General features: G+C 41.8%; 1 protein-coding gene across 1 annotated transcript; it reads left to right on the top strand.

Annotated features, from left to right (window-relative positions):
- The first annotated feature begins 1,957 nt into the window (after positions 1-1,957).
- Positions 1,958-18,782, top strand: eppk1 (epiplakin 1). Its single transcript, XM_084739974.1, has one exon. It carries the CDS (start codon positions 1,963-1,965, stop codon positions 17,905-17,907), a length of 15,945 nt encoding a protein of 5,314 aa, XP_084596100.1. The 5' UTR covers positions 1,958-1,962; the 3' UTR covers positions 17,908-18,782.
- The last annotated feature ends 64 nt before the right edge of the window (positions 18,783-18,846 follow it).

Raw genomic sequence — 18,846 nt, 5'->3', positions numbered from 1 at the left:
GTGGATTTTTCTGTCTTAAGTATCTAAAGGGTTGTTGGAATTTCATTTAGGAGGGGTGGAGACCAAAAATAAAGCTAAAAGGAGAGTAAATATTAAGAATATGATGTAATAGGGTTTCCCCCCCCTCATTGTTGTGTACAAAATAGTCCTACGCTTTACCTTTAATGGTTCAGCTTTGTTATCATATTTCTTAGCTGTTATGTCTACTCTTTTCCTGTCTAAGTACCTTGACTGCAATGGAAAGACTGAAGTCTGATTCCTTGTATTGTACTCTATTTGTTCTGATTGCACAGACTTGCATAGTGTTTGTATTATAAGTGTTTCCATGCCAGTTGTTTTAACACTGGGAATCTGACTGTTCCAGTTTTGAAATGTTTCATCTCATCATGCCAAAGCAAATACATGATGGTTGTGAAGCAACGTCAATGAACTGGCAGAAAGTTCATGTCTGATCTGAACAGAGTCACAACATGAAAAGAAAAATATAACCTAAATTACTAGACTTGTATCTACATGTAGGCTTATCATGTACGAATAAATAAATTATATATGAAAAAATACTATTATCTTTGGACTTCAAGAAATATTTGCACTAAGGTGCTTAAATTCTGTAAGTTATGCAGAATAAAGGCCTCAGTTAAATTGTATTTGCATTTACTAGGAGGTTCAATAGACCTCTTTTGTGTTTTTTAATTTTTTATTAAATCAAAAATATTTAGAATTGTTTTAAACTATTAATGTGTCCTATATACACTAAACTGACATTTCATGTCTCGTTTTTTGTTACGTAATTAGGTTGTTGGTATTTTACTTTTTAGCCAGCAGTAAGCAGGTGTATTTGATATGTACCATTGATACAGGGTAAGTGCTGTATCAAAATCACCCTTGTTTACCTTTGTTATAATCTAAATCTGATATTAGGGGTGTGTGTATCAGTTTAAGTTTATGGTACACTATTAAAACAAGTGAATATAATAGGCAAATACACAGGTGCAATGATCAAAGTGCATGATTACAAAAAAGAAATCTATCATAAAACAATCACGATAACAAATCATAAACATGCTTTTAAGGAAGAGATCTCAGAGACAATTTTGAGTTTGCTTGCCTTATCTCTACAGGGACAGAGTTTCAAAACCCCCTGGCTCGTACCATCAAAGCCTGGGTGCCTTTGGTCTTCATCCTGGATTTTGGAACTGCGACAAGCATCTGAAGATCTGAAGCTGCAGACAGACCTCTATCAAAACTAAAAGGTTTGATATGAAGTTGTAAAACTTTATCTTATGGGTGCCATTCAACTTCAGCTGTCTGACCTGAAGCAAAACAAAAGTCATTATCTTCTGTTATCTTTACAATGTGTATTTTCATTTCTCACGTTTACAAATATTTGAGTAATTCAAGAGTAAAGTTGTAAGGGACAAACAGATTTTATTACTTATGAATTTACTTGCGCACAGGCTAATGATTTAGAGCCATGGTGGACAATTTTGTAAGAACTACGTCTGCATTTCCTGAAAAGAACTTTGTATTAACTTGAAAGAAAAATAAGACTATCCATAAGACAACCGCCATTACCATTATGTTTACAATGCTTTGTAGTGTGCTGCTGTCTTCCCTTTATTTAAGATTTTATATTTATTTCACAAGGTGAACTCTGCATTAGTCTTATCAAAACTAACTTTTGAATTTGGGTTTGAGTTTGCTTGAGATGGAAAAAATTCCAAAACAACTGCAAAAGCATTAAAAAAAAATTTAACTGTCGTCTATCTCAGTGGGATTTTGTAATACCATCATGTGTAACCAGTGGAAAAAAAATAAGACTGGTAAATACTAATATAAGGCATGTAATTTGTAGTGGGCATGTGTATTTTGTAATGTTACCTACAGACAATGCATGAAAATCATTGTAAACTAAACCAATTTCAGCTAGTGTTTCTGTGTCACACAGTTCTTTAGGCCAAGATGGACTCCGTCAGTCAAGACAGTGAGGTGAAGCAAAATGGCTACACTGCAGTCCACGGACCTGTGGCTGGCATATTTCTGGAGAAGTCAAAGGAGAAGATTACCATATACCACGCCATGAAAAAGCGTCTTCTAAAGCCAGGAACAGCATTAGCCCTGCTTGAAGCACAAGCAGCCACAGTGGGCATTGTAGACCCAATAAACAATCGAATACTTCCTGTTGCTGATGCAGTTAAAGAGGAAATAGTTGGACCGGAGATGAAAGAGAAACTCCTCATAGCAGAGAAAGCTGTCAGTGGCTATGTGGACCCCTACACCAACCAAATTATATCTGTTTTCCAAGCTATGCAAAAAGATTTAGTCCCAAGAGATTATGGATTGAGGCTACTGGAAGCACAGATAGCCACACAAGGTCTGTTCGACCCGGCTGAGAAGACAAATATGTCAGTTGAATCAGCAATTCAAAAGGGCTTCTATGAAAAAGGTTTGCTCAATGACCAGATGTCAGAGCTCAAAGTGTTCTACAATCCAAGCTCACAAGAAAATCTCAACTACCAAAACCTCCTAGGGAAATGCACCGTGGAGCCTGACACAGGCCTGTTGCTTCTTCCAGTTTGCGTCACCTTCAAAGGTCTGCGAAAAGGCATCTCCTCCACTGAACTCCTTGAGTCAAAGATCATTGACAAAGAAACATTTGATGACTTACAGAAGGGAAAGACCACAACACAGGATGTGATGTTGTTGGAAACAGTGAAAGAGTACCTGGAGGGCAAAGGCAGTATTGCAGGCATTGCTGTGCTCTCATCAAACCAAAGAATGAGCATTTATCAAGCCATGAAGCAAGGCATACTGATGCCTGGAACAGCACTTATTTTACTGGAGGCACAAGCTGCAACTGGATTCATGATTGATCCTGTAGAAAATAAAAAGTTCACGGTCGATGAGGCCATCAAAAACCAACTTATTGGCCCAGAGTATCATGCAAAGCTGCGTTCTGCTGAGCGGGCAGTAACTGGATACAATGACCCATACACAGGTGAAACTATATCCCTGTTTCAAGCACTGTCAAAAGACCTCATCATCAAGGAACATGGGATCCGCCTACTTGAGGCACAAATTGCTACAGGTGGAATAATAGATCCCATCAACAGTCACAGACTTCCCACAGAAGTAGCCTTCAAGAGAGGCTACTTTAACGAGGAAATGAATGGAATACTGGAGGATTCGGGGGATGACACAAAAGGGTTTTTTGATCCAAACACAGGAGACAATCTGACTTATCTTCAGCTGATGGAAAGATGTGTCACTGACCCCATCACTGGGCTGTGTCTCCTCCCTCTCCTCGATAAGTCAGACAGGCTGAATTTTAACTTCATTGACTACCAAACTAAAATGGCCCTCAAAGCGGAGAAGGTGAACGTGACATGCGGGAAGTACATGGGAATGACAGTGTCTCTGTGGGAACTCCTGATGTCAGAATACTTTGACGAGCACCAGAGGAGAGATATCATTCAAAAATACAGAGAAGGAAAGCTCACTATCAAGATGATCATCACAACAGTTCTGGAAGTCATCGTGAAGTCTGTGACAACTACTAAAGTTGTTTTTGAAGGCATCAGAGAAACTGTCACAGCCAAACAGCTTGAGGAAGCAGATATCATTAGTAAGGAGGTCCTGGAGGATCTGAAAAAGGGAAAAAAGTCAGTAAAGGAAGTGATAGAAGATGACAATGTAAACATGTACCTACAGGGGAAAGCAAGCATTGCAGGTATTCTTCTTCCTGATTCTCAAATCATGACCATCTACCAGGCCAAACAAAAAGGAAAGCTGATGCCAGGAACAGCTCTGATTCTACTGGAGGCCCAGGCAGCAACAGGGTTCATCATTGACCCTATTGGAAACAGGAAGTTTTCTGTGGATGATGCTGTCAAAGCAAAGATTGTGGGAGCTGACATCTGTCAAAAGCTGCGCTCAGCAGAGAAAGCGGTCACTGGGTACAAAGACCCATATGATGGCAATATAATCTCCTTGTTCCAAGCCATGCAAAAAGATCTCATCTTAAAAGATCATGGAATTCGACTTCTGGAAGCACAAATTGCCACTGGTGGGATCATTGACCCAGTGAACAGTCATCGCATTCCTGTCCACGTGGCCTATAAGAGGGGATACTTTAATGAGGAAATGAATGAGATCCTGAAAGATCCAAGTGATGACACCAAAGGATTCTTTGACCCCAACACCAATGAGAACCTGACATACTTGCAGCTAATGGCCAGATGTGTCACAGATCCCAGTACAGGTCTGTGCCTCTTGCCACTCAAAAGCAAAAGCAACAAAATTAACATAGATGAGAATATTAAGGAAATGTTCAAAACAACGACAGTTACTGTTAAGTATGGCAGGTTCAAGGGCAAGCACACAACACTGTGGGATGTTATCAATTCAGAGTATCTGTCTGAGGACAAAAGACAGGAGTTTTTCAAGCTCTTCAAGTCAAGGAAAATCACAATTGAACAACTCATTGTCAACATTTTAGAGATCATTGAGACCAAGGAAATAAAACGACAAGCAGGACTGAACTTCAAATGTCTAAGAGGAGAGGTCTCTGTTGTGGATCTTGTGGAGCTTGAAATTCTGGATGAAAATACGTATGGCGATTTGATCGATGGAAACATGACAAGCACTGATGTGATGAAAATGGAGAGCGTGAGAGGCTACCTACAAGGGAAAAGTGGTGTGGCTGGGGTGATACTGCAACCCTCCAATCAGAAGATGAGCATCTATGAGGCACAGAGAATTGGCATTCTCACCCCTGGCACTGCCCTTTGCCTCCTTGAAGCACAAGCAGCCACAGGGTTCGTTGTTGATCCTGTGAAAAACAACAAACTAACAGTGGAAAAAGCTCTCAAAGAAAAGGTAATTGGTCCACAGATGTATGAAAAGCTTCTGTCTGCAGAAAGGGCTGTCACTGGCTACAGAGATCCATACACTGGTCAAAAGATCTCACTTTTCCAAGCCCTGAAAAAGGATCTGATTGTCAAGCAGCATGGCATCCGTCTGCTTGAGGCCCAGATTGCTACAGGTGGTATCATTGATCCCTTGAAGTGTCTTCACTTACCCCTTGAAGTTGCATACAAGAAGGGATATTTTGATGCAGAACTTAATCAAATCCTATCAGATCCAACTGATGACACAAAGGGCTTTTTTGACCCAAAGACAAAAGACAATCTGACATACATGGAGATGTTGGGTAGATGTGTCAAAGACAAGGAAACAGGGCTGTTTCTCCTGCCACTGAATGACACACCAAAAACAACAGGATCAAAGGTAAAAATGTACACTGACACAGAGGTAAAACAAGAGTTTGAAAAGACATCTGTGAGCATGTCAGTAGGACGCTACTCTGGAAAATCAGTTTCTCTGTGGGACTTGATTCACTCTGGGTACTTCACTGAGGATCAGCGGCTTGAATTCATTGAAAAATACAGAACAAGGAAGATCAGCATAGAAATCATAATCACATTGGTGATTTCGACCATTGAAAAACTGGAGAAGAGTGAAACTCCCAAAATGACAATGGGCCTGCGAAAGCCAGTCTCTGCTCAGCAACTACTGGATTCTGGCATTATTGATGCAGATACATTCAAACAAGTGAAAGAAGAAAAAATAACTTTTGAGGCAATAACACAACATGAACCTGTGAGAGGATACCTGAAGGGAACAGGAAGCATTGCTGGAATTAAGGTTTATCCATCCCAGAAAGTAATGAGCATATACGAAGCAAAAAAAGAAGATCTGTTGACACCTGGCATTGCACTTGAACTGCTTGAAGCACAGGCTGCAACAGGATGGGTCATTGATCCTCTCAAAAACAAGTTCTATGATGTGGATGAGGCAGCAAGAGAGAAACTAATTGGCCCAGATGTATGTGAACAACTTCTCTCAGCTGAACGAGCTGTTACCGGTTATAAGGATCCATACACAGATGCAATAATATCACTGTTTGAAGCCATGAATGAACAGCTGATCCAAAGAAATGATGGTATTCGTCTTCTTGACGTGCAGATAGCAACGGGAGGAATAATTGACCCAAATCAAAGTCACAGACTACCTCTTCATGTTGCAATGAAAAAGGGGTATCTTGATGAAGAAATAAGTCAAATCCTGTTGAACCCCACTGATGAAACAAAGGGATTCTTTGACCCAAACACCAAAGAAAAGCTCTCTTACTTTGAGCTCATAAAACGATGTGAGAAAAATCCTGAAACTGGGCTACTTCTTCTACCCCTGAATAAAGAGGAATCCCATGTGTTTCACACAGACGAGAAAGTAGAACTTGCATTCAAGGACAAAACTGTTGCAATAAATGCAGGGAAATTTCAAAACAAAGAGGTGACACTGTGGGAAGTTTTGCTCTCTGAATACATATCAGAACAAAAAAGGGAGCAGCTCATGCAACAGTACAAGACAGGAGCCATAAAAATAGAAGAGATCATTGAAATACTCACTGTTATAATTACAGAGGTATCATCCAAGGAAAGAAAATTTAAAGGACTAAGAAAACAGGTCTCAGCCAGTGAGTTGTATGAGTCAAAGATTATCACAAAGGAGCTTTTCACACAGATTATACAAGGTGAAGTAACCGAAGAGAAAGTAAACACAATGGAATCAATTCAAAAGTACCTTGGAGCTACAAACTGTATAGCAGGTGTCAGAGTTGAATCTACAAAGAAAGTCATGAGCATCTATGAGGCCAAAAGCAAACACCTGCTGACTCCTGGTACCTCTCTGGTTCTACTGGAGGCCCAAGCTGCCACTGGCTTTGTCATTGACCCAGTGAACAACAAGAAACTTTCTGTAGAGGAAGCTGTGACTCAAAGAGTAGTTGGGAGTGAGTGGAAAAATAAACTGCTTTCAGCAGAAAGAGCAGTCACTGGATACAAAGATCCCTACACTGGAAACACAATTTCATTGTTCCAGGCCTTGAAAAAAGATCTCATTGTGAAAGATCATGGAATTCGTCTCCTTGAAGCACAAATTGCCACAGGAGGCATAATTGACCCAGTGCACAGTCACAGAGTGCCTGTACAGGTGGCATACCAAAGAGGTTACTTTGATGAAGAAATGAATCAGATTCTGTCTGATCCTGATGATGACACCAAGGGTTTCTTTGACCCCAACACTCAAGAGAACCTCACCTATCTCCAGCTGGTTGAGAGATGTGTCAAAGACCCGATCACAGGTCTTAACTTACTGTCCATCGTAAAGAAAGGAGAGTTTTATTTCTTTGTTGATGAGGCAACAAAACTCATTCTGAAATCTACAACAACAAACAGAGCAGGAGGGAAATACCAAGGAACAACAGTGTCTCTGTGGGATCTGCTCTACTCCGAATACATCACTGAGGAGAAGAGGAGAGAGCTTGTGCAACAGCACAAGTCTGGATCAATCACAATCGAACGCTTTTTGGAAATCATCCTGACAATCATTCAGAAGCAGACCACAACAAGCTCATCATCATCAATCGTCACATGTCAGCCACCAGTAAGAAAAGACAGTAGTTCAACAAAAACAACCACCACTACAATCACAGAGACAACTGAAGTCAAAACTTTCCATGGAATCAGAAAGGATGTCACTGCTGCCGAGCTGCTTGAATCAAAAATCATTGATGAAGACCTCTACAAAGATCTTAGCGCTGGAAAAGTCACAGTGACTGAGGTCAGTGAGATGGAATCAGTACATAAGTACTTGGAGGGAACCAACAGCATCGCAGGAGTGTACCTGCAGTCCACCCAAGAAACCATGAGTATCTATGAAGCCAAAAGCAAGGGCCTGCTGACTCCTGGTACCTCTCTGGTTCTACTGGAGGCCCAAGCTGCCACTGGCTTTGTCATTGATCCAGTGAAGAACAAGAAACTTTCTGTAGAGGAAGCTGTGGCTCAAAGAGTAGTTGGGAGTGAGTGGAAAAATAAACTGCTTTCAGCAGAAAGAGCAGTCACTGGATACAAAGATCCCTACACTGGAAACACAATTTCATTGTTCCAGGCCTTGAAAAAAGATCTCATTGTGAAAGATCATGGAATTCGTCTCCTTGAAGCACAAATTGCCACAGGAGGCATAATTGACCCAGTGCACAGTCACAGAGTGCCTGTACAGGTGGCATATGAAAGAGGTTACTTTGATGAAGAAATGAATCAGATTCTGTCTGATCCTGATGATGACACCAAGGGTTTCTTTGACCCCAACACTCAAGAGAACCTCACCTATCTCCAACTGGTTGAGAGGTGTGTTACAGATCCCGTCACAGGTCTTAGCTTACTGGTCATTGTAAAGAAAGGAGAGTTTTATTTCTTTGTTGATGAGGCAACAAAACTCATTCTGAAATCTACAACAACAAACAGAGCAGGAGGGAAATACCAAGGAACAACAGTGTCTCTGTGGGATCTGCTCTATTCCAAGTACATCACTGAGGAGAAGAGGAGAGAGCTTGTGCAACAGTACAAGTCTGGATCAATCACAATCGAACGCTTTTTGGAAATCATCCTGACAATCATTCAGAAGCAGACCACAACAAGCTCATCATCATCAATCGTCACATGTCAGCCACCAGTAAGAAAAGACAGTAGTTCAACAAAAACAACCACCACTACAATCACAGAGACAACTGAAGTCAAAACTTTCCATGGAATCAGAAAGGATGTCACTGCTGCCGAGCTGCTTGAATCAAAAATCATTGATGAAGACCTCTACAAAGATCTTAGCGCTGGAAAAGTCACAGTGACTGAGGTCAGTGAAATGGAATCAGTACAGAAGTACTTGGAGGGAACCAACAGCATTGCAGGAGTGTACCTGCAGTCCACCCAAGAAACCATGAGTATCTATGAAGCCAAAAGCAAACACCTGCTGACTCCTGGTACCTCTCTGGTTCTACTGGAGGCCCAAGCTGCCACTGGCTTTGTCATTGATCCAGTGAAGAACAAGAAACTTTCTGTAGAGGAAGCTGTGGCTCAAAGAGTAGTTGGGAGTGAGTGGAAAAATAAACTGCTTTCAGCAGAAAGAGCAGTCACTGGATACAAAGATCCCTACACTGGAAACACAATTTCATTGTTCCAGGCCTTGAAAAAAGATCTCATTGTGAAAGATCATGGAATTCGTCTCCTTGAAGCACAAATTGCCACAGGAGGCATAATTGACCCAGTGCACAGTCACAGAGTGCCTGTACAGGTGGCATATAAAAGAGGTTACTTTGATGAAGAAATGAATCAGATTCTGTCTGATCCTGATGATGACACCAAGGGTTTCTTTGACCCCAACACTCAAGAGAACCTCACCTATCTCCAACTGGTTGAGAGGTGTGTTACAGATCCCGTCACAGGTCTTAGCTTACTGGTCATTGTAAAGAAAGGAGAGTTTTATTTCTTTGTTGATGAGGCAACAAAACTCATTCTGAAATCTACAACAACAAACAGAGCAGGAGGGAAATACCAAGGAACAACAGTGTCTCTGTGGGATCTGCTCTATTCCAAGTACATCACTGAGGAGAAGAGGAGAGAGCTTGTGCAACAGTACAAGTCTGGATCAATCACAATCGAACGCTTTTTGGAAATCATCCTGACAATCATTCAGAAGCAGACCACAACAAGCTCATCATCAATCGTCACATGTCAGCCACCAGTAAGAAAAGACAGTAGTTCAACAAAAACAACCACCACTACAATCACAGAGACAACTGAAGTCAAAACTTTCCATGGAATCAGAAAGGATGTCACTGCTGCCGAGCTGCTTGAATCAAAAATCATTGATGAAGACCTCTACAAAGATCTTAGCGCTGGAAAAGTCACAGTGACTGAGGTCAGTGAAATGGAATCAGTACAGAAGTACTTGGAGGGAACCAACAGCATTGCAGGAGTGTACCTGCAGTCCACCCAAGAAACCATGAGTATCTATGAAGCCAAAAGCAAACACCTGCTGACTCCTGGTACCTCTCTGGTTCTACTGGAGGCCCAAGCTGCCACTGGCTTTGTCATTGATCCAGTGAAGAACAAGAAACTTTCTGTAGAGGAAGCTGTGGCTCAAAGAGTAGTTGGGAGTGAGTGGAAAAATAAACTGCTTTCAGCAGAAAGAGCAGTCACTGGATACAAAGATCCCTACACTGGAAACACAATTTCATTGTTCCAGGCCTTGAAAAAAGATCTCATTGTGAAAGATCATGGAATTCGTCTCCTTGAAGCACAAATTGCCACAGGAGGCATAATTGACCCAGTGCACAGTCACAGAGTGCCTGTACAGGTGGCATATGAAAGAGGTTACTTTGATGAAGAAATGAATCAGATTCTGTCTGATCCTGATGATGACACCAAGGGTTTCTTTGACCCCAACACTCAAGAGAACCTCACCTATCTCCAACTGGTTGAGAGGTGTGTTACAGATCCCGTCACAGGTCTTAGCTTACTGGTCATTGTAAAGAAAGGAGAGTTTTATTTCTTTGTTGATGAGGCAACAAAACTCATTCTGAAATCTACAACAACAAACAGAGCAGGAGGGAAATACCAAGGAACAACAGTGTCTCTGTGGGATCTGCTCTATTCCAAGTACATCACTGAGGAGAAGAGGAGAGAGCTTGTGCAACAGTACAAGTCTGGATCAATCACAATCGAACGCTTTTTGGAAATCATCCTGACAATCATTCAGAAGCAGACCACAACAAGCTCATCATCATCAATCGTCACATGTCAGCCACCAGTAAGAAAAGACAGTAGTTCAACAAAAACAACCACCACTACAATCACAGAGACAACTGAAGTCAAAACTTTCCATGGAATCAGAAAGGATGTCACTGCTGCCGAGCTGCTTGAATCAAAAATCATTGATGAAGACCTCTACAAAGATCTTAGCGCTGGAAAAGTCACAGTGACTGAGGTCAGTGAAATGGAATCAGTACAGAAGTACTTGGAGGGAACCAACAGCATTGCAGGAGTGTACCTGCAGTCCACCCAAGAAACCATGAGTATCTATGAAGCCAAAGGCAAACACCTGCTGACTCCTGGTACCTCTCTGGTTCTACTGGAGGCCCAAGCTGCCACTGGCTTTGTCATTGATCCAGTGAAGAACAAGAAACTTTCTGTAGAGGAAGCTGTGGCTCAAAGAGTAGTTGGGAGTGAGTGGAAAAATAAACTGCTTTCAGCAGAAAGAGCAGTCACTGGATACAAAGATCCCTACACTGGAAACACAATTTCATTGTTCCAGGCCTTGAAAAAAGATCTCATTGTGAAAGATCATGGAATTCGTCTCCTTGAAGCACAAATTGCCACAGGAGGCATAATTGACCCAGTGCACAGTCACAGAGTGCCTGTACAGGTGGCATATGAAAGAGGTTACTTTGATGAAGAAATGAATCAGATTCTGTCTGATCCTGATGATGACACCAAGGGTTTCTTTGACCCCAACACTCAAGAGAACCTCACCTATCTCCAACTGATTGAGAGGTGTGTTACAGATCCCGTCACAGGTCTTAGCTTACTGGTCATTGTAAAGAAAGGAGAGTTTTATTTCTTTGTTGATGAGGCAACAAAACTCATTCTGAAATCTACAACAACAAACAGAGCAGGAGGGAAATACCAAGGAACAACAGTGTCTCTGTGGGATCTGCTCTATTCCAAGTACATCACTGAGGAGAAGAGGAGAGAGCTTGTGCAACAGTACAAGTCTGGATCAATCACAATCGAACGCTTTTTGGAAATCATCCTGACAATCATTCAGAAGCAGACCACAACAAGCTCATCATCAATCGTCACATGCCAACCCCCAGTACAAAAAGACAGCAGTTCAACAAAAACAACCACCACCACTACAATCACAGAGACAACTGAAGTCAAAACTTTCCATGGAATCAGAAAGGATGTCACTGCTGCTGAGCTGCTTGAATCAAAAATCATTGATGAAGACCTCTACAAAGATCTTAGCGCTGGAAAAGTCACAGTGACTGAGGTCAGTGAAATGGAATCAGTACAGAAGTACTTGGAGGGAACCAACAGCATCGCAGGAGTGTACCTGCAGTCCACCCAAGAAACCATGAGTATCTATGAAGCCAAAAGCAAGGGCCTGCTGACTCCTGGTACCTCTCTGGTTCTACTGGAGGCCCAAGCTGCCACTGGCTTTGTCATTGACCCAGTGAACAACAAGAAACTTTCTGTAGAGGAAGCTGTGACTCAAAGAGTAGTTGGGAGTGAGTGGAAAAATAAACTGCTTTCAGCAGAAAGAGCAGTCACTGGATACAAAGATCCCTACACTGGAAACGCAATTTCATTGTTCCAGGCCTTGAAAAAAGATCTCATTGTGAAAGATCATGGAATTCGTCTCCTTGAAGCACAAATTGCCACAGGAGGCATAATTGACCCAGTGCACAGTCACAGAGTGCCTGTACAGGTGGCATATGAAAGAGGTTACTTTGATGAAGAAATGAATCAGATTCTGTCTGATCCTGATGATGACACCAAGGGTTTCTTTGACCCCAACACTCAAGAGAACCTCACCTATCTCCAACTGGTTGAGAGGTGTGTTACAGATCCCGTCACAGGTCTTAGCTTACTGGTCATTGTAAAGAAAGGAGAGTTTTATTTCTTTGTTGATGAAGCAACAAAACTCATTCTGAAATCTACAACAACAAACAGAGCAGGAGGGAAATACCAAGGAACAACAGTGTCTCTGTGGGATCTGCTCTATTCCAAGTACATCACTGAGGAGAAGAGGAGAGAGCTTGTACAACAGTACAAGTCTGGATCAATCACAATCGAACGCTTTTTGGAAATCATCCTGACAATCATTCAGAAGCAGACCACAACAAGCTCATCATCAATCGTCACATGCCAACCCCCAGTACAAAAAGACAGCAGTTCAACAAAAACAACCACCACCACTACAATCACAGAGACAACTGAAGTCAAAACTTTCCATGGAATCAGAAAGGATGTCACTGCTACTGAGTTGCTTGAATCAAAAATCATTGATGAAGACCTCTACAAAGATCTTAGCGCTGGAAAAGTCACAGTGACTGAGGTCAGTGAGATGGAATCAGTACAGAAGTACTTGGAGGGAACCAACAGCATTGCAGGAGTGTACCTGCAGTCCACCCAAGAAACCATGAGTATCTATGAAGCCAAAGGCAAACACCTGCTGACTCCTGGTACCTCTCTGGTTCTACTGGAGGCCCAAGCTGCCACTGGCTTTGTCATTGATCCAGTGAAGAACAAGAAACTTTCTGTAGAGGAAGCTGTGGCTCAAAGAGTAGTTGGGAGTGAGTGGAAAAATAAACTGCTTTCAGCAGAAAGAGCAGTCACTGGATACAAAGATCCCTACACTGGAAACACAATTTCATTGTTCCAGGCCTTGAAAAAAGATCTCATTGTGAAAGATCATGGAATTCGTCTCCTTGAAGCACAAATTGCCACAGGAGGCATAATTGACCCAGTGCACAGTCACAGAGTGCCTGTACAGGTGGCATATAAAAGAGGTTACTTTGATGAAGAAATGAATCAGATTCTGTCTGATCCTGATGATGACACCAAGGGTTTCTTTGACCCCAACACTCAAGAGAACCTCACCTATCTCCAACTGGTTGAGAGGTGTGTTACAGATCCCGTCACAGGTCTTAGCTTACTGGTCATTGTAAAGAAAGGAGAGTTTTATTTCTTTGTTGATGAGGCAACAAAACTCATTCTGAAATCTACAACAACAAACAGAGCAGGAGGGAAATACCAAGGAACAACAGTGTCTCTGTGGGATCTGCTCTATTCCAAGTACATCACTGAGGAGAAGAGGAGAGAGCTTGTGCAACAGTACAAGTCTGGATCAATCACAATCGAACGCTTTTTGGAAATCATCCTGACAATCATTCAGAAGCAGACCACAACAAGCTCATCATCAATCGTCACATGTCAGCCACCAGTAAGAAAAGACAGTAGTTCAACAAAAACAACCACCACTACAATCACAGAGACAACTGAAGTCAAAACTTTCCATGGAATCAGAAAGGATGTCACTGCTGCCGAGCTGCTTGAATCAAAAATCATTGATGAAGACCTCTACAAAGATCTTAGCGCTGGAAAAGTCACAGTGACTGAGGTCAGTGAAATGGAATCAGTACAGAAGTACTTGGAGGGAACCAACAGCATTGCAGGAGTGTACCTGCAGTCCACCCAAGAAACCATGAGTATCTATGAAGCCAAAAGCAAACACCTGCTGACTCCTGGTACCTCTCTGGTTCTACTGGAGGCCCAAGCTGCCACTGGCTTTGTCATTGATCCAGTGAAGAACAAGAAACTTTCTGTAGAGGAAGCTGTGGCTCAAAGAGTAGTTGGGAGTGAGTGGAAAAATAAACTGCTTTCAGCAGAAAGAGCAGTCACTGGATACAAAGATCCCTACACTGGAAACACAATTTCATTGTTCCAGGCCTTGAAAAAAGATCTCATTGTGAAAGATCATGGAATTCGTCTCCTTGAAGCACAAATTGCCACAGGAGGCATAATTGACCCAGTGCACAGTCACAGAGTGCCTGTACAGGTGGCATATGAAAGAGGTTACTTTGATGAAGAAATGAATCAGATTCTGTCTGATCCTGATGATGACACCAAGGGTTTCTTTGACCCCAACACTCAAGAGAACCTCACCTATCTCCAACTGGTTGAGAGGTGTGTTACAGATCCCGTCACAGGTCTTAGCTTACTGGTCATTGTAAAGAAAGGAGAGTTTTATTTCTTTGTTGATGAGGCAACAAAACTCATTCTGAAATCTACAACAACAAACAGAGCAGGAGGGAAATACCAAGGAACAACAGTGTCTCTGTGGGATCTGCTCTATTCCAAGTACATCACTGAGGAGAAGAGGAGAGAGCTTGTGCAACAGTACAAGTCTGGATCAATCACAATCGAACGCTTTTTGGAAATCATCCTGACAATCATTCAGAAGCAGACCACAACAAGCTCATCATCATCAATCGTCACATGTCAGCCACCAGTAAGAAAAGACAGTAGTTCAACAAAAACAACCACCACTACAATCACAGAGACAACTGAAGTCAAAACTTTCCATGGAATCAGAAAGGATGTCACTGCTGCCGAGCTGCTTGAATCAAAAATCATTGATGAAGACCTCTACAAAGATCTTAGCGCTGGAAAAGTCACAGTGACTGAGGTCAGTGAAATGGAATCAGTACAGAAGTACTTGGAGGGAACCAACAGCATTGCAGGAGTGTACCTGCAGTCCACCCAAGAAACCATGAGTATCTATGAAGCCAAAGGCAAACACCTGCTGACTCCTGGTACCTCTCTGGTTCTACTGGAGGCCCAAGCTGCCACTGGCTTTGTCATTGATCCAGTGAAGAACAAGAAACTTTCTGTAGAGGAAGCTGTGGCTCAAAGAGTAGTTGGGAGTGAGTGGAAAAATAAACTGCTTTCAGCAGAAAGAGCAGTCACTGGATACAAAGATCCCTACACTGGAAACACAATTTCATTGTTCCAGGCCTTGAAAAAAGATCTCATTGTGAAAGATCATGGAATTCGTCTCCTTGAAGCACAAATTGCCACAGGAGGCATAATTGACCCAGTGCACAGTCACAGAGTGCCTGTACAGGTGGCATATGAAAGAGGTTACTTTGATGAAGAAATGAATCAGATTCTGTCTGATCCTGATGATGACACCAAGGGTTTCTTTGACCCCAACACTCAAGAGAACCTCACCTATCTCCAACTGATTGAGAGGTGTGTTACAGATCCCGTCACAGGTCTTAGCTTACTGGTCATTGTAAAGAAAGGAGAGTTTTATTTCTTTGTTGATGAGGCAACAAAACTCATTCTGAAATCTACAACAACAAACAGAGCAGGAGGGAAATACCAAGGAACAACAGTGTCTCTGTGGGATCTGCTCTATTCCAAGTACATCACTGAGGAGAAGAGGAGAGAGCTTGTGCAACAGTACAAGTCTGGATCAATCACAATCGAACGCTTTTTGGAAATCATCCTGACAATCATTCAGAAGCAGACCACAACAAGCTCATCATCAATCGTCACATGCCAACCCCCAGTACAAAAAGACAGCAGTTCAACAAAAACAACCACCACCACTACAATCACAGAGACAACTGAAGTCAAAACTTTCCATGGAATCAGAAAGGATGTCACTGCTGCTGAGCTGCTTGAATCAAAAATCATTGATGAAGACCTCTACAAAGATCTTAGCGCTGGAAAAGTCACAGTGACTGAGGTCAGTGAAATGGAATCAGTACAGAAGTACTTGGAGGGAACCAACAGCATCGCAGGAGTGTACCTGCAGTCCACCCAAGAAACCATGAGTATCTATGAAGCCAAAAGCAAGGGCCTGCTGACTCCTGGTACCTCTCTGGTTCTACTGGAGGCCCAAGCTGCCACTGGCTTTGTCATTGACCCAGTGAACAACAAGAAACTTTCTGTAGAGGAAGCTGTGACTCAAAGAGTAGTTGGGAGTGAGTGGAAAAATAAACTGCTTTCAGCAGAAAGAGCAGTCACTGGATACAAAGATCCCTACACTGGAAACGCAATTTCATTGTTCCAGGCCTTGAAAAAAGATCTCATTGTGAAAGATCATGGAATTCGTCTCCTTGAAGCACAAATTGCCACAGGAGGCATAATTGACCCAGTGCACAGTCACAGAGTGCCTGTACAGGTGGCATATGAAAGAGGTTACTTTGATGAAGAAATGAATCAGATTCTGTCTGATCCTGATGATGACACCAAGGGTTTCTTTGACCCCAACACTCAAGAGAACCTCACCTATCTCCAACTGGTTGAGAGGTGTGTTACAGATCCCGTCACAGGTCTTAGCTTACTGGTCATTGTAAAGAAAGGAGAGTTTTATTTCTTTGTTGATGAAGCAACAAAACTCATTCTGAAATCTACAACAACAAACAGAGCAGGAGGGAAATACCAAGGAACAACAGTGTCTCTGTGGGATCTGCTCTATTCCAAGTACATCACTGAGGAGAAGAGGAGAGAGCTTGTACAACAGTACAAGTCTGGATCAATCACAATCGAACGCTTTTTGGAAATCATCCTGACAATCATTCAGAAGCAGACCACAACAAGCTCATCATCAATCGTCACATGCCAACCCCCAGTACAAAAAGACAGCAGTTCAACAAAAACAACCACCACCACTACAATCACAGAGACAACTGAAGTCAAAACTTTCCATGGAATCAGAAAGGATGTCACTGCTACTGAGTTGCTTGAATCAAAAATCATTGATGAAGACCTCTACAAAGATCTTAGCGCTGGAAAAGTCACAGTGACTGAGGTCAGTGAAATGGAATCAGTACGCAAGTATTTAGAGGGAACCAACAGCATTGCAGGAGTGTACCTGCAGTCCACCCAAGAAACCATGAGTATCTATGAAGCCAAAAGCAAACACCTGCTGACTCCTGGTACCTCTCTGGTTCTACTGGAGGCCCAAGCTGCCACTGGCTTTGTCATTGATCCAGTGAACAACAAGAAACTTTCAGTTGAGGAAGCTGTGGCTCAAAGAGTAGTTGGTGGTGAGTGGAAAAATAAACTGCTTTCAGCAGAAAGAGCAGTCACTGGATACAAAGATCCCTACACTGGAAACACAATTTCATTGTTCCAGGCCTTGAAAAAAGATCTCATTGTGAAAGATCATGGAATTCGTCTCCTTGAAGCACAAATTGCCACAGGAGGCATAATTGACCCAGTGCACAGTCACAGAGTGCCTGTACAGGTGGCATATGAAAGGGGTTACTTTGATGAAGACATGAATCAGATCCTTAATGACCCTGATGATGACACCAAAGGCTTTTTTGACCCCAACACAAACGAGAACCTCACCTATCTCCAGCTGGTTGAAAGGTGCATCACAGACCCCATTACAGGGCTTTGCCTACTCCCCTTGCAAAAGTAAAGGAAAGGAAACCCTTTGTACAAACATCTATGCACATGTTTTGCCTGCGTTTTTTCTGTAGACAACTCAACATTACAGTTATTCACAAAATATTTTTTTTACTAATGCATTTTAGGTCGTCAAAGAAATATGAAGAGAAATATACATGCACTGTACTTCTAAGGATTTATGGTTGCAAAAGAGAGTGAAATCTATTATTTTAAAAAATCCTATAGTATTATAGGAACAGGTGTTTTGGTTACAATTTGTGGCCACCATGAGCAGTATAGACTTTGGAATTCAGCCATTATTAAAACTTTACAATGAACTGAGGAAATTGAGGGTGCAAAAATAGACAGCAGAAGTAATATAATTAGAAGTACATTCTGATGACCACAAAAACTGTACACATAGGGGCTTGTCTTATAAAAGTAATCTCCTGTGTTTGATACGTCAAATGTCCACTGTGAAAAAAGTCTACTGATCTTATGTGAATTAACACTGAAATGTACCATATACATCTGTGAGTTAGGCCTTTCTTTTTTTTTTTAAATGTCTCTGTCATCACCCAAATTCTGATCTTCTATCTTCCTTAAATATATGCAAGGCAGAATCAACCATTTTAAATTAATACTTATTTTCTCTTGTTTACATTGTTTCTTGTTATTTGTGGGATCTAAAGATTTGATTTTCACACAAACTTTAAGCTGAGTCTTTTTTTTACCTCGCCTTAGAGCCTTTCTTACTGGAATTGGTTGTGTTTTTTGACTAGATGTCAGCACCGTGAATATAATTTCACTGGGCCTGTTTTGATCTCACCTGGAAGCCAGTTATGCATATTGTTTTTTTGGTTTGTTTGTTTTTGTATGTGTAAAACCTTTCTTGCTCAAATTGTTTAATTGTGTGGCTCAATAAAGAAGATATGAGTACTATATCCTTGCATTTTTTCAACAAATGTGC

This window comes from Lutjanus erythropterus, chromosome 16, assembly GCF_056507025.1.
Source record: "Lutjanus erythropterus isolate fLutEry1 chromosome 16, fLutEry1.hap2, whole genome shotgun sequence".
Lineage (NCBI taxonomy): Eukaryota > Metazoa > Chordata > Actinopteri > Lutjaniformes > Lutjanidae > Lutjanus > Lutjanus erythropterus.
Note: the sequence above shows the minus strand (reverse complement) of the source record. Positions and strands in the feature narration are given on the sequence as shown.

Excerpts from the sequence above, each read along its gene's own strand:
- eppk1 (XM_084739974.1), top strand. The coding sequence starts at position 1,963 with ATGGACTCCGTCAGTCAAGACAGTGAGGTGAAGCAAAATGGCTACACT.